Source organism: Miscanthus floridulus, chromosome 6 (assembly GCF_019320115.1).
Source record: "Miscanthus floridulus cultivar M001 chromosome 6, ASM1932011v1, whole genome shotgun sequence".
In the NCBI taxonomy this organism is placed as follows: domain Eukaryota; kingdom Viridiplantae; phylum Streptophyta; class Magnoliopsida; order Poales; family Poaceae; genus Miscanthus; species Miscanthus floridulus.
Window position 1 is genome coordinate 90,251,582 of NC_089585.1, and position 16,532 is coordinate 90,268,113.

Below are 16,532 nucleotides of genomic sequence, written 5' to 3' on the forward strand. Positions count from 1 at the left end.
CCAGGAGCCGGGGAGACCGTGGGGCCCGCGCGTCGGCGAGACCGAGACGGCAGGGGGGCAATGAGCCGCACGGTCGGGGGTCGGAACGTCGGGTTCGTTCTCCCTCCTCCCAGTCGGTGGTTGGCAAGATGGCTCTGCTTCTGGTTGGGTCTGAAACTTTTGGACCTCTGTGACCTTTGCTTGTTTTACCCCGTCAATGGAGCGGTTAGCGGTACCAGTTTGGTGCCGCTGCCGCACGACGACTGCCCAAGCTGTGTAATGATGCTTGCAAATCACGGTTCGAGTGTTCCGCACAATGTACAGACTGGACTGGAGCATGTCTGTGGCAGGCTGCCAGTGCTGCGATTGTGCTAATCATCAGGATTGTGGTATTGTCTTGTCTCGTCTTGTGGGAATCGATGGCTGAGACTGTACAAACAACATGCTAATGAGATATTTACCATTCCAACTTCCCAAGGCCCGATGGCTGAGGACTCTAAAGGGATCATGTGTTCTTTTCACAGATGACCACCCCCGTTCACCGTATCGATCGATCCGGTTGGGGAAATGGCAGTCGTGCCAGCACGGGAGGGTGCTAACGTTAATTTCTTCGACCACACTTCATCGAGCGAGCCGATGCGGACATGTCGGGCCCGTGCCTTGGGCTTTATGTCAGGTGAGGTCACGTCGGGGAGGTTGCATTTCCCGCTCCTACTCCTCCTACAGTCCCGAAACGATCTCTCTCCCCTCAGCACAATCTAGGAAGCGACCATTTTCTGTATGCATCCAAGAAACCCGTGCATAATCAATCCACAGTCCAGAACGTAGTAGGAATATTGTACTGCACTAGTGCGTAGCCAGTAGTACCACCGTTGTCCTCTGTTCTTGTACCGCCTGCTTTCGAGTAGGTAGCTACGCCGGCTCTCATTGCCAACCTTCGACTGAGGAAAAATGTTCAAAAGCTACAGCTTCAGGCATGGTTGAATACGCATGTATTCATCTCAATCCATATGTGTTAGAGTGGATTAGAATGAAATTAAAATTAAACTAAGTTCCATTCTAATCCACTCCAATATATATGGATTAAAGTGGATACATACGTATCCAAATAAGACCTTAAATTTTTTTCCCCAGAGGGCACTTAATTGAAAACTTGTTTCATGTTTGCATACTCTACTATTTTGGCCACCCCGGAATCTAATATCTGTGCGAAGTATTTAGAACGAACGAAACACAACGTACCTAGTGTTGTGGCCCAGCTAAAGGCATGTTTAGATGCAAAGTATTTTTGAAGTATTGAAGAAATACTATGGTTTTATAAAATACTTTGGTTTTTAAAAGCTGCTGGGTGTTTGGATGCAACCAATCTTGTAGTCTTTAAAACCATAGTTTTGTCAAAACTGTAGTCTTTTTCGAGTTTTAGAAACTTCACTCGTGACTTTTTTTTTCTTCTAAACCACAGTTTTGTATCTCTTTGGCTTACGAAATCACAGTTTTGTGATACTATAGTTTTTTAAAACTGCATCATCCAAACAGGCCCTAAATCGCCCAACTTATTTTTTTTCTCCTTTTTCTGTGTAGATTTGCATATACTATATCTATATGTGCTAACTGTCTTTTAGGAGGAGGAGAAGAAAAACATTTGGTGATAGGCTCGTGGCCATTCTGGCCAACCTAATTCGAGGTATGTTTTTTTTATATATAAAAGACAAGAGAGAAAAAGCTTGTAGGTGGGCTTAGCTATGGAACTGTTTTGGCTTCACGTATCCGAGCAGAGCACTGTACCAAACATGCCCTAGGCCCGGCGCAGTCACGTTCACGTCACCAGAAACAAACAATAGGCGATTTAATTAAGCTCCACATCAAGCATCCATTAGTCGTTGCTTAACAATAAATTAATCTGGGTTCCGGAGGGAGCACGGCTAACGAATCGTGGCGGGTCGGGTCCGGTCCATATATCCTACACGCACGACAAGCATAGGAGTATCCTATCTCAATCGATCGGGTACACGCACGACATAGGAGTATCTCTATCGGGTACACACAAATTGCTCCTACATGGCATGCATCCTCGCGACAGTGAAGGCTCATCTCTCCGTTCGCAACAACGCAAGGCAGCGGGCTTGCTCCGATGGATCCAGCTTGCTTTGCTTTCACGGGTGAGTCCCTCTCGGCGCTCGCTAACCACCTCGATCTCGGCAGCCGCAGCCGCAGCCGCCCTAGGAAAATCAGAGTAACAAATTCGCAGCCAGCGGTCACACCAGACCGCGCATCTCCTCTCCTCTCCTCCCCTGCTGCAATCATGTTGCTTCCTGCTTACAGCTTTAACTAACTACTACGAGTTTCGCCTACCGCGGAGCCGGAGCGCGCGGCGGCACGTCCCACTCCATCGTTTCCTTTCCTCGTCTGGGCCGGAGACGGAGGCAGCCGCGACTCCGCGAGCGAAAGACAGACCAAAAAAACAAGGGAAAGCTCTCCTGTGTTGCATGGTGTGCGCGAGAGCCTTCCCCTGCCCGGAGTGACGGCCAAACGAATGGATGACTTTTTTTTAAGGTACCCTGGTCTGGATCTGCTGTGGTCGCCGGTTGCCATCCGTTTTTTTTTTTTTTGATAAAGCCGGTTGCCATCTGGTTTGTTATGCACTGTGCGTGTCTGGTACGTGATGCCGACGGGTCGTGCGAATGAAGGCATGCACAACTGATCGATCCACCGAGCTGCTGCTGGGGACGGAGACGGACTGATGTGCCACTTGGACCAGAAATGGATGTTTATATGTTAACTTTGGATGGTTGCCGTGGCTATCCTATTGTATTGTATGTCGGGCCAGCGCGCGGACATGGGATGAAGGATGAGAAACTGTTGAACATCTCAATAGGAACAGAAACTGTTGACATACGCATCGATCACACAACACCATGGGAAGACATTCGTTCATATTAACCCACGATGAGAGATAGAACGCAATTACAGGAGCTTCGTAGATGAACTGCCTATTTGAGTCCATTTTCGGCAAAAACGAAAAAAGGCACCCCTCTAGCAACTTGGTAAAACAATTCTTCGAAAACAAGAAATTGGCACCTCCAACTCGTGACTTTCAATGCCGGATAGGAAGCGCACGTCTCCCCCTAACATTTTTTTTACTCCGACCACGGTTTTCTCAATTTTGGCACGAGTTCGTAGAGTTCCCAAACACTACCGCTCCTTCCCGACCTCTATCATCGCCGCCCGTTGAATGTACGAAGCCCTAGCCAACTCTAGCCACTGCTAGGCCTTGCACCGCCACACCTGCTTTGCTTGTCCGCTACTTGGCGACCATGGTTGTGACCTGGTGGAGTAAGCAACATAGCTCTCCTCGCAGCGCTTTGCCATCCCTAGAACTTGCAAGTGTTTTGTGCTCTACTTGAGAAGCTTTCTAGGATTGCACCCCTGTATCATGGCATTCATGCTTTGGAGTTCATGTTTTGAATTGGTACCAAGTGCCTTTAAGTTTGTCCTTAACTTGGTATCAAGTGCTTTTGTGTATTCCCTTCCGTTGGTACTTTTTAGTATGTTCTTCAATTGAAATATTTTTTTACCTCTTTCTTGATGATTGCACTGTCAACAAGGGATAACAAAAGGGGCTGCACAAGTAGGGGGGGGGGGGGGGTATTGCATTCATGTTCCATAAGAGTCCACAATTTGAGGTGGAGCATGCATCTTTTTGCATCTGATTGTGTTGAACTTTTACCTCTTCTTGAGGAACCGGTGCTCTGTGTGATTTGTGCTTCGTTCATCGCCATGTTGGCCCTTTACCTCCTCTTGAGGAGCCGAGGATTATTTGTCCCCGTTTTGTCTAGCTGTTGCCCATGTCTTTGAGAACCGAAATTTTTTGGAGAGAGGATTTTCCTCAATTGGCTTCGGTAACCTTTTGTCAAGTGGTGTCAAGTGCTTTTATTGCCAAGTGGGGTTGTCTCATGCCAATTGGCTTCGATAACCTTTTTATTCTCCGGAAAAAACTGACGGTTCCATCTGACGCGAGAAAGATGCGGGAACTTTTTCGAAGCTGATGGCCGTGGGTGAGACCCTTGATGATTAGACTGGACGAAAAGTTATTTATGACAGAAATTTTGGTTTTTTAATATTAGGTATACATAAAAACAATATGCTATGTCAATAATACTTCATGTTAGCCTTATTGGCGTTGTTATCAAAGTTGTGGACAGCTCCGAGGTTGCCCATAAGTCATAAACCATAGGACACCCCTCTCACATACTAAGCAACGGTTGCCACGTGCTTTTTTTTTTGTTTTGCTTAGATTATTTTGTTATTAAACGGTTCTAAATTGTATCTTCATTGTGCTTAGGGCATGTTTGGTTCTAAATAAGTCACCTACTTATACGTTAAAAAGTGAAATAAGTGACTGATTTTGCCAAACACCACCAACTTATAAGTCACACATGCTTATAAGAAATAAGCTGGTTCACCCCTGCTTAAAACTTATAAGCCACCCTTTTCCACGTGGGGCCCACCCTTTCACTTAACAGGCATGAGCTTATAAGTCATTTACAACCAAACAGACATGACTTATAAGTCACTAGTTTTCAGTCACCTGACTTAATAAGTCACCTGACTTATGAAAACCAAACGTGGCCTTAAACTCACTTGCAGAAAATAAGTCAGATTGTATCACGCGCGATTGATAACTAACACATCAGTGATGTATTTATTGCAAGGGTTTAAACTTTTTAATTGGAACCTTTATGATGACTAATGTTATATATGTTCTTCATCAATTTGAGTTACATATCTTCTATAAGATCGTACCGAATTCTATTATTTGGTACACAAGCCATCCGATCAAATCGAACGGAAGCATAAACATCCGCGCCGAATTATCAAGTCAAGGTCAACAATCCGTGGCCTCTCAGGCCCATGGATTGCTTTGCTGCGGAGCCCGTATACCAATCATCCGGCCTAACCAGCACTATCGGCCTTCTATCACGCATGGGCCCTTGTCCAGTTTGATGCCACATCCGGTCATCCGGGTTTTGGCGACGGCCGCAGCCTACTGGAGAGTCTGGTGAATTTTGGGCTGGAGAACTGGAGATTATTTGGCCTTTGATGTGGCGGCGGCGTGTTTTGTGTTTGTTGTGACTTGTGAGAAAGAGCAGAGAGAGGAGGGAGATGTCGTGGTGCAGAAGAAGGCCAGGGGCTGTGAGTGTCAATTCACGTCCTAGTGACCTACCTAGTCCACGCTGGCAATGTGAGTTGACACGCAACATAAGCAAAAATAACATGAGATTAGGAAAACAGAGAATGGTCATCGTAAAGATGACAAATTGTTAAATTATTATCTCATAGATCCTGTTCAGCTGGTATTAAAGTCGGCTGAAGCTGTTTTGCTGTGAGAGAAAAATACTGTAGATTCTCGCTGATAATTTCAAGTGAACAGGCCCTTTGACGTCGTGTTTAGCTCCCTGGCTGCAGCAGTAGGCCCCGTGGATTGAGTGAGAAGCCGATTTTCATGGAGAAAGAAGAAAAGGTCGTTTGGGCATACCGGTACACCAACAGCTTCTCGTCAGTCGTCACGGGCATAGCAGTAGACCATGAGACCTGAGTAGCACGATGTTGGGGTGGCGCCGTGGCAGAGCCGCGGAGGTGTCCGAGCATAGTCATGTGGTGATCCGCTCAAATCCCTTGCAGGCCAGCAAGGTTGCGCGGCAGCGACGCAGCTGGGACGAGGGAGGGAGCAAGAGCAACCTGATCCACAACCGCGCCGGGGACAAGCCGCCGGGACCCCGACGTGCGGCTCTCCCGGCGCCCCATCGATTTCCGTCGTCCCCACTCCCCTTCCTGTTCCCTCGACGACGACACAATCTTCTCCGCTGGGTCGACGTCTCCCTTCACTCGTCGACTCTTAAACCCTCCCCGTCCCCGTCCCCCTTCCCGTCAGTTCCACGAGCTACGGAGCACCACACCTATCAGCATCTCGTGCTTGCCTCCTACTCCTAGGTTCCTCCGCATGGCGCCGTCCGCCGCCTGCTCCATGGCCTCCGTCTCCCGGGCCCTCCGGCCGCAGCCGCGCGCCTCCGCCTGCTCGGCTGCTCGTCTCGGTACGCGCCTCCCTCGCTGTTATTATTCCTAATTTTCGTTCGTTTGAGGTGGTTCCGTTGATTTGGATGCGGCTATGGATGCAGGGTGCGGATTGGGGATTGCCTGGTCTATGCCAAGTCACGGAATGGGGAACGACAAACACGAGCTGGGATTGGCCGTTGCGTCTGCACCAGCAGCTACTATCACCCCGGTTCTCAGGTATGCTCGTGTTTTAACCAGCCCTCTGGATTCTGGAATTGCTCTTGTGTAACGAGATCTCTGTTTAGCCGTTCAGGGCATGGATTGGCCAAATGTGAGGACCAGCAGAGTTTGGCTTTTGGTTTTAGAGTGTTGTATAATCAGTTTTGTGCTAATCTCAAGCAGTGTCCTAGACACATGTCTTAGTTTAGAGAGAATTCTGTGAGCTTCAGAAGTTCTGAAGCTGCACCAGTAGCAGTAGGTGCTGCTGATGAATGTAGCTTTGGTTTCACTGCCTCACTATGTTCTCAGGACCACACTGCATTTTTTCCGGTGAAACCTATTTGCTTTAGAAAACTGACAGTAAGCGAAAGGTATTTATTTGGTTCCTTCGATGAATTTTTGGCTTACTAGTTTGAACTGGTTCTGCTGCATTTTTGGATATAAAGTACATTATATATACTGGTTTGCTGAAACTTTCTCGAATTTTCTCTGAACATTATCTTTCTTGTAAATTGCCCTGCTGGTCAAAAGTTACTGCTCTGCCACTATAAGTTAGTCCAAATGACAGAACTCATCAATGGAGTACCTTTCGTCTGCTCTAGTCATCTGATCGTGTATGCTTCTGAACATAGTTGTGCCTTTCACTCCTGTGCTCTACTATTTGTAAAACTCAAACACTTAGCGAAAGGCAGATCAACATATTTGTTGCTTATTAACTTTTGGGACTCCTTAACTAAATTTATGCACCTCAAGGTGGAAGATGATAAGCAAGTTTGTAGCGAACCTGTTACAGCTATCATGTTCTACCCTTTTGGCTTGTCAAAGTCATATTTTCCTCTTCAATACCATAATATTCTTGTTATTCTTTGATTTCCTTCCATCTGTTATGTGCTGTAACATTTCCATTATTGAGTTTTTCATTCATCAGCCACTATAATTTTGTTTTTTTGTTTTTGATATCATGATAACACCAAACACATCCTTATTTCTTTTGGCTGAAAAAATATCCTTTTGCAATTCTTAATTCTGTCAGTCTCTTGCTTTAGTTAGGCTTGTGGGTGATGACACCTCACACCTCAAAGACTGTAAACTTGCTGAAATAATTCTTCATCATGCGAACTAGCTAAACTGCTCTTTTGATAGTCTTGTTATTTTGCACCCTCAACTAGGTTATTGATGACTGTTGTTATGCATTCCTAAAGTTGAATTTGTACAATTTCTTGTCTCAGGAGCCGACAAATTTTGTGCAAGGCTGAAGCTAACGTATCTAGTAATCTTCCGGATAGCTTGCCTACTGGAGTAAGCCAGTATGAAAAAATTGTTGAGTTGCTCACCACTCTTTTCCCTGTCTGGGTATGTAGTACAAGAGCATCTGAAGGTTTTCTTTTCTTTTGCCTACTAGTGTACATTTATGCATGGTGGATATGACACAAGTTTTTGTAAATCTACTAATACCCGAGATCACATATGGCAGGTTATACTAGGTACTATCATTGGCATCTACAAACCATATATGGTAACAGTTCTACCACTTTCAATTGCTATTACTATCTGTGGAACCAACAGTTAACACCTTACCATTTTGTTGGGGTTTCATTGGACAACCCGCAGGTTACCTGGTTGGAGACCGACCTTTTTACTATGGGCTTAGGATTCCTAATGCTGTTGATGGGACTAACGTTGACATTTGAAGATTTTAGGAGATGCATGAGGAACCCATGGACAGTATGTTTCTGCACCTAGACACCTGTATTAATAAGAAAATAGTGATATTGTCTTTTCTGTATCCAACATCCTGTTAATTTATAAGTTATTATGTATGTTCTGCTGAATTGCTTCTTCGCAGGTTGGTGTGGGGTTTCTTGCGCAGTATTTGATCAAACCTATGCTTGGATTTTCTGTTGCATTGGTAACTCTCCTATAGACACAAAAATATGTATAATGGTTGTTTATATTTTGAATGCTTTGTTGTAAACTGTATGAGACTTCAATGATTGTAGGTTATTGAAATTTTTTGATGGTAAATAATATATTCTGTGCATTGTTTTTTGAATTATGATTGTGTTGTATTGTTAGTTAAATGTTGGTTATGGTATAAAGTTTTATCACTGAGTGTACAGTTGGCCAACTGAAGTTGATCACTCCTTATAATGTGTTTTATTTCCCTTCACTTTATACTTAGATGAGCACATTTGTTGCTGGATTGAGGTTTACATCTGTCAACAATAAGTGTACAATGCTATGATCATGTTTACATCTAGGAGAAAGGTATCTGGCAATACTTATTTTTCTATTTTAATCAATCACAATTTTTTGTACCTTTGTTTTGAGATGCTGCTATGAGGGACTTTCTTTCTCTGCTATACAAGCTTATTTGAGAATTTTACATATAGTTAGCAAAGATTAAATGAAAAAAACTGAAGAGACCTGGCAAGAAACTTACCTGCCAGCAGATTTGCCAAATATGAATGCCACCCGTTTTTTTCTCTCTCGAATATGCAGGAGAGCTGTGTATCATTGCATTAAGAAGAGCCCAGTTTCTTTACTTCTTCGTTTTTTGCCTTTAATCTTCTATATTTTCTTCTTTGTAAGGTGGTCATACTGTCTCATTTGATCGGGGCATATTTTAATGTAACAAAGTTAGCCCATGTCTTCCACCACTTGCAGTAACATCTGTTTAGCTCTTCATCGTGTACATTTCACTAAAGTATCTCTACCAGACATTTCATTTTAATGCCTGCATTTATAAGCACATAATTTGGGTTCTTTATTTTGCAGGCCTTGAAGCTATCAGCTCCTCTTGCAACTGGTCTTATCTTGGTCTCATGTTGCCCTGGTGGACAAGCATCAAATGTTGCAACTTATATATCCAAGGGAAATGTTGCGCTTTCAGTTCTTATGACCACGTAAGCTTGATGTTTTGCTTGCAAAAGAAAGGAATTTGTTTGGTACTTATGTTAATCTCTTTGACATCCATACACCTGCATCTTTCCTGAGCTTCTCTATCCATTACTAAAGCTGTAGATACTTAGCATCCGTATACATGTATCCTTTTTTTTTAAGAATATACACTGCATATCTTTGCCTTAAGAATAATAATAATTTTTAGAGTTCACAGTTGAGCCACCAGGGTTACTCGCACACGTTTGAAATATTGACATCACGCACACAGTTACTTGTACACATTTGCTCATGCTATGGAATTATACACATCTATCCTGACACTGTTTCACTTTCTGTTGCACTTATCATTTTATTATTGTGCTATCTGTTTCCAGATGGAGCGTTTAATTGCAAAAGGTTTATACTATCACAATCACAATATTGATTTGGACAGTGCATTCCTGTTGCCAGTTGCTGTCGCTAGCTTTATGTTGTCAAGTTGATCTTATGCCAGATCTCTCTGTAACATCAGTCCCGCGAAGTAATGCCAACAATGCTCTGCTGTTGTCTGAATCAAAATTTGGATTTAGTTGAGGATTCCATGGTGAAATTTTGGAGTGAAAAAAACTTTTGGAATTAACATAGGCAATGTCAAGTTTAACTAGCTTCTAGTCATGAATCACTTACGAGGTTTATACCCTCTGTAGTATCTTCTCGAAAAATGCTGGAGAGCTGCGCATCATTATATTAAGAAGTGAAAGAAAGGGAAAGAACCCATACAACACACCCCAGGCCAGCCAAAAGGCATGCCCACACACTCACACCAACTCACACAAAACTCCCCCAAACTCTCTAATCCTTAGCATATAAGCGCGCCCGTGTCTGTTTCAAAGGGTGACCAACAGCAGCACTAGGATCTTAACTTTCTGAATTGGGGGGGGGGGGGGGGGCAGTCAGGAGAGAAATTCCTCGAGCCCCAGCCAACGACCATAGTTTTCGCTCCTCTCCAGCAACTATCAGAGTTCTTGCAATATCAGGGGCTGCTCCATCAAAAACACACCTGTTGCGATGAGTCCATACAGTCCATGCTCCAAGAATTATGAGAGAATTGATTCCTTGCATTAGTAAGTCACTAGTAGCACTACTCTTTCCCACCAATCTAGAAATGAGAGTTCAGTGGGCTGAGGGGAGAGGGATTGCAGACCAACTTGTGACAGGAAACGGAACCAGAACTCTCTTGTGAAGACACAACCAATGAGGAGATGATCAATGGTTTCGGCTGTTTGGTCACACAAAGGACAACGTTCAGGATGAGGGAGACCCCGGCGAGCTAAACGATCCGCTGTCCAACATCTATTATGAGCAACCAACCACATAAAGAAACGACATTTGGGCGGTGCCCAAGTCTTCCAAATTTTTTCCCATGGCCCGAAAAGAATAGATCCCAAAAATAGGCCCTCATAAGCTGGTTTAGCAGAATATTGACCATTTGAAGCAAGTCGCCATACATGTCTATCTTCCATTTCAGGCTGCAGCTCAAAGTCAGATAAGAGGTCCCATAGGAGGAGATATTCAGTGATGACCCCAACAGTGTGAGCTCCCCGTATGTCAGAGATCCATGCACGGTTGGTGAGGGCTTCTTTCACCGTTCTCTTCTTGCGTCTCCTTACAGCAATGACAGCGAAGAGACGAGGTGCCACATCTGCGATGCATTGTCCATGGAGCCATCTGTCAGTCCAGAAAAGGGTTGTTGCTCCGTCCCCAACCTCTGAATAAATAGCCGCTGCAAAGAAGACCCTAACTTGCTCAGGCACATGTATTGGGAGGTCTGCCCATGGGCGATCAGGTTCTGTTTTTTGTAACCAGAGCCATCGCATTCGCAGGGCCCAGCCGAGGGACTTGAGATCAGCGATTCCTAACCCACCCAATTCAATAGGCCGACACACCTTGACCCAAGCAACCAGACAGTGACCTCCTTGTACATCCCTGCGACCTTTCCTAAGAAATCCACGCCGAATTTTATCCACTGCTTTGATGGCCCATGGTGGAAAATCAATAGCCATGAAGACATAAATAAGCATGCCAGTGAGCACAAACTGTACCTGAACCTTTCTCCCAATTTTGGTCATCAGATTTGCTTTCCAGCCCGGAAGCTGATCAGCAATGCGGTCAATAATGGGCTGCACTTGCTCCTTAGGGAGTTTCTTCAAAGAGAGGGGCAAACCTAGATATTTGCATGGAAAACTTGCAAGTTCACATGGCAGCAGGTTCTGTACAGTTGCTAGCTCAGTTTCACCACATCTAATGGGTAAAACATTGCTTTTCTGTAAGTTTGTCTTGAGCCCTGTTGCCTCTCCAAACAGATCAAGAATGCCCATTGTTAAATTGATATCCCCAGCCTCTGGTCTAAGAAATAACACCACATCATCTGCATAAATAGAAATGCGGTGCTGCTAGGCCCTCCTTGACAGTGGCATCAGCAAGCCCTCAGTTTCGGCCTTTGAAATCGTATGTCCTAATACATCCATGACCAAAATGAACAACATCGGGGAGAGAGGGTCGCCCTGTCGTAATCCACGCCGATGGATGATATGATCTCCAGGGATTCTATTCAATAGCACTTGGGTGGATGAAGAACAAAGCAGCCCACTGATTATATCCCGCCAAATTTGTCCAAAGCCTAGCTGCTGTAAATTTTCAAGGAGGAAAGGCCAAGCTACAGAATCAAATGCTTTTTGAAATATCCAACTTGAGAAGAATACGAGCCTGTTTCTGTTGATTAAGAAATCTCGCTGTCTGCTGCACCAGCATGAAATTATCCTGTATAAAGCGTCCTTTAATGAAGGCGCTCTGAATGGGAGACACCATTTGTTGAAGCCGTGAAGCAAGACGATTAGATAGCATCTTTGTGATTAATTTGGCAAAGCTATGCACCAAGCTTATAGGTCTGAAATCTTTGGGCTGCTCAGCCCCTTCCCTCTTGGGGAGGAGTGTGATGTAAGCAGAATTGAGAACACCAAAGTTTGCAAGCTTCCTACTCCAAACTGCAGAGATGGTTGCCATGATGTCTTCTTTTATTATGGCCCAACAAGCTTTATAAAAGCGACCTGTGTACCCGTCCGGCCCAGGAGCCTTATCCGAAGGTAATTGCTTAATTGTCCTCCACACCTCCTCTTCAGTGAAGGGAAGTTCCAGATCAGACAGATCATGTGCATTAATTCCCAATTCTGCCAAATTGATAGTGTACTCCCTTGCAGTGCAGTTTCCCAGCACAGCTTCAAAGTATTCATCAATGACTGCAGCTTTTTCATCCTGGGTTGTACAGATTTTATCTCCTGACAATAGTTTCCCAATAAATTTCTTCCTCTTCCAGTGTGTGGCGTGAAGGTGGAATAAATGTGTATTAGCATCCCCATCCTTGAGCCAGCTGATCCTTGACCGAGATCGAGCCATTGTACGCTTGAGGGATGCAAGGGCTAAGCTGTGTTTCTTCAGATTGTTTTTAAGCCATAATTCTTCTTGTGAAAGTTGGCGGCTGTCTTGAGCAATTTCAAATTGATGGAGAATTTCTCTTACCAAAGCAAGCAAAGGGAAACCATCAAGTTTGGGCCAAAAAGACTCAAAGTGAAACCTGCGTTTTCCTGGTTTATTGTCTTGAAGACCAAGCAGCAAAGGGCAGTGATCAGAATCATCAAAAGCCATGCTCTGAAGTAGACAATTGGGGAATCTATCCTCCCAATCACTGTACACAGCACTCTGTCTAATTTCACCAGGGTTGGAGAGTCCTGTTGGTTTGACCATGTGTATTTGCGACCATGCAAGGGTAGCTCTTTGAGGGCCAGATCGTTAATTAGTCTCCTAAAACGTCCCATCATTGCCCTATTCAAATTAGAATTGTTCTTATCCTTATCCTTGTAGATTAAATTAAAATCTCCTGCCACCATCCAAGGCCCTGGGCATGCTGCACGAATATCACGTAGCTCTTGTAAAAATAGAATATTTTCATCATTCCCTTGAGGTCCATAGACACAAGTCAACCACCATGTTTGTCCACTCTCCTGAGAAAACTGAACTGAGACACTGTGGTTGTCTCCTCGCCAAACTCCTGATACTCTGATGTGTCGTCTCCAGGATACCAGGATTCCCCCAGTTGCTCCAACTGATGGGGCCGCCACGAAATCTGAGAAATCTGAACCTAGAGCAGATAGGAGGACCCTTTGAGACATATCTGAGATTTTTGTCTCCTGGATACAAACGATGTCAGCCCGAGAAGTATCCACAAAAGTGCGCACCGAGTCTTGTCTCGCGGTGGAATTTAAACCCCTCACGTTCCAAATTAAAATTTTGCCAGGTTCCATTGACTGAAGATGTAAAATCGACCAACAAAGAAAGAAACACAACAACCTGAGCACTAATAGGCTAACTTAACAATTCCTCATCAGCCCCCTGTCCAAAATCATCAGGCAAGGACCAGTTGAACAGGGCTGTCAAGGCCTGCAGATGTGAATCGGACAGCTTGTGCCCAAATAATTTCGCATATTCATCCTGGGTATCATAGCAGAAGATGTTTGTGTAATCTTTTTCTGTAGAATTTGATTAGCAGGCCATTGACTGTTGCATGTAGTATTTCTGATCTCACCTTATTGTTCTGTTATGCTACTTAGGTTTTGATTTAGCGATATTCTTTCGATGCTATTTATGCTTCCTTCAGCCTACTTCTCTATTGCATTCTAACATTCTCCCTGTGCATGTTATAGTTGTTCAACTATTGGTGCTATAGTGATGACACCCCTCCTGACTAAACTCCTTGCTGGTCAACTAGTTCCTGTTGATGCAGCAGTAAGGACACTACAATCCTGTTCCAATTTGTTTCCTTAATTATGTCTGCCTGAGTTAAAAGGATATTTTGTGTACGCAGGGATTGGCTATCAGTACTTTCCAGGTTGTTTTGGTGCCGACTGTTGTTGGAGGTGCTTAAAAAGCTTAATGGGAGATTAATTTATTGACTTTCAGTGTCTTAGAAATATTTTATGACAGCTGGTGTGACTATTTCTTTCACTATGCAGTATTGGCCCATGAATATTTTCCTAAATTTACTGAGCGCATTATCACTGTAACACCCCTGTTTGGTGTCCTCCTCACCACTTTGCTTTGCGCGAGCCCTGTAAGTCTTATAAAGAACTTTCCTGAGTAAGATTCAAACCTTTGTATAACTGTTTGTTAGTAATTCAAAATCATTTTTTATATATTTCATGAAAACCAAAATCCACTTTTGTTGAGTTAAAGAAAATGCAATAACCCATTCTAACCTAAACATGGTCAGGTGTCCTTATTTTTTCTTAAATAGTAATGCGAATAGGTATATCCTATTCCCTTATACTCCCTTCGTTCAAATTGTAAGTCGTTTTAGTTTTGTCCTAAGTCAAACTTGTCTAGCTTTGACCAAGTTGATAGAAAAATATATTAACATCTACAATATCAATAAATGTACTATCAAAATATATGTCATGTATATAATGAATCTTGTTTGATGTTGCAGATGTTTGTGCATTTTTCTATAAACTTGGTCAAAGCTAAAGAAGTTTTACTTAGGACAAAGCTAGAATGACTTACAGTTTGAAGCGAATGGAGTATATTAGTAAATAGTTGCTCCTCATAATGATATTTTGAATAGTATGCATGGGATACTATTTTTTTTCTCTAGTTTTGATTCAAAACTGAACTTTTGCAAGATTGGACAAGTCGCAGAAGTGTTGAAAACTCAAGGTGGTCAACTTTTTATCCCTGTTGCTCTGCTTCATGTTGCTGCATTTGCTCTTGGGTACTGGTTATCGAGATTATCTACCTTTGGGGAATCAACCTCTAGGACCATCTCAATTGAATGTGGGATGCAGGTAAATATATGTTGATATGCTCAGGTTCAATCTGTTCTCATCTAGGCATAGAAATTTGTAGCACCGTTAAAAGCTAGATGATTCTTATTCGTTGTTTGGGATTGTTATTAGATAGTTATATGGACAAGTAAAGAATCAATTTGATCAATTATTTGTATAAATTATTCTGCTGGTATGGTTTGTTATGTATTATGTAGGTTGCTTAAACACCAATATTTATACCATTATTTTGCTGCCTAATCGCTCAAACATGTTATCTGTCAATTGGTTGATGATGTGTAGACGGCCTCTTGATGAATCTGTTTAGTTTTCCGCTATTGATATAAAATAAAATGAGATTGACTTTTGCAATTCATACTCTGTTCTATTGAATGAAGTTGTTAGACACTGAGCCTCGCTGATTTTACTAGCAGTTTGGTTCACAAAGCATCAAAACGTGTTTAGCTGGATGACTACCCTTCAGTTACCCTTGCCTAGAGCAATGTGCATTTTCATACGTTTAGTGCTTACCAATCTCACCTTTTTTCTGGCAGAGTTCTGCACTTGGATTTTTACTTGCTCAAAAGCATTTCACAAATCCACTCGTTGCTGTTCCTTCAGCTGTCAGCGTTGTGTGCATGGCTGTAAGTTTTCTAGTTCCCCTCTCTAATCCCTGCACTCATTCATTTGCATTCAACACTAATTTTTGTTTGGGCGGCGTAAATGAAATATATTTATCAAAGGTCTTCTATTTTATTTTTTCCATGACAGCTTGGAGGGAGTGCTCTTGCAGTTTACTGGAGAAACAAAGGGCTTCCAGCGAATGACAAAGATGATTTCAAGGAGTAAAGAAACTCGACACATGAGTCCTAGCTATTAGAGTGCAGTTACATCAGAAGGATTCATGTTCCAATACTTTAGGCATAGATAGGAAGGCATATTCTATTGTTGATTATCATTAGGGGTTCCGCTTTGCCTATGTTTGGTGTGTACTATAGTATTTTATACTATCTCCGTTCATAAATAAATCAATTTCTAGAGTTGTCCTGAGTCAAACTTTTTTATATTTAACCAAATTTATTAAAAAAAGTATAAATATTTGTGATACCAAATAAACATATTATGAAAATATAGTATGATGTATCCAATGATACTAATTTGGTGTCACAAGTCTTGGCGCTCTTTTTCTATAAATTCAATTAAACTTAAAAAAGTTTAGAAATAAGCTGCTTCCGAGCAGAGCAGTCAAAAGAAGTTTTGTGACCCTCTGGTGGTCGTCTATTTACGATGCAGGCGTGAGTAATTAATATTTCAAAGAAACTGATCTGTTTGTTTAGAGTTGTTGTGAGTCAATTTTTAGAGTTATCCTAAGTTAAACTATTTGTAAAATTTTGATTATATTTATTATTGTTTGTATGGATTTTATCGCTACTGCCCCTGTTCTAAATAAATAACTTTTTAGAGCGCTCAGCGTTGTAAAAAGAAAACTTTTTTTAAGAGAGGAGCCTCGATTTTGCACGTTGC

General features: G+C 42.9%; 1 protein-coding gene across 1 annotated transcript; it reads left to right on the forward strand.

Moving 5' to 3' along the window:
- Positions 1-5,602: 5,602 nt before the first annotated feature.
- Positions 5,603-16,077, forward strand: LOC136458600 (probable sodium/metabolite cotransporter BASS2, chloroplastic). The gene is made up of 13 exons (XM_066458542.1): positions 5,603-6,071; positions 6,156-6,270; positions 7,482-7,605; positions 7,727-7,768; positions 7,864-7,977; positions 8,099-8,161; positions 9,031-9,158; positions 13,893-13,974; positions 14,054-14,105; positions 14,202-14,299; positions 14,868-15,029; positions 15,563-15,652; positions 15,780-16,077. The coding sequence occupies exons 1-13, from the start codon at positions 5,981-5,983 to the stop codon at positions 15,855-15,857; spliced, it is 1,239 nt and encodes a 412-aa protein (XP_066314639.1). The 5' UTR covers positions 5,603-5,980; the 3' UTR covers positions 15,858-16,077.
- Positions 16,078-16,532: the final 455 nt, after the last annotated feature.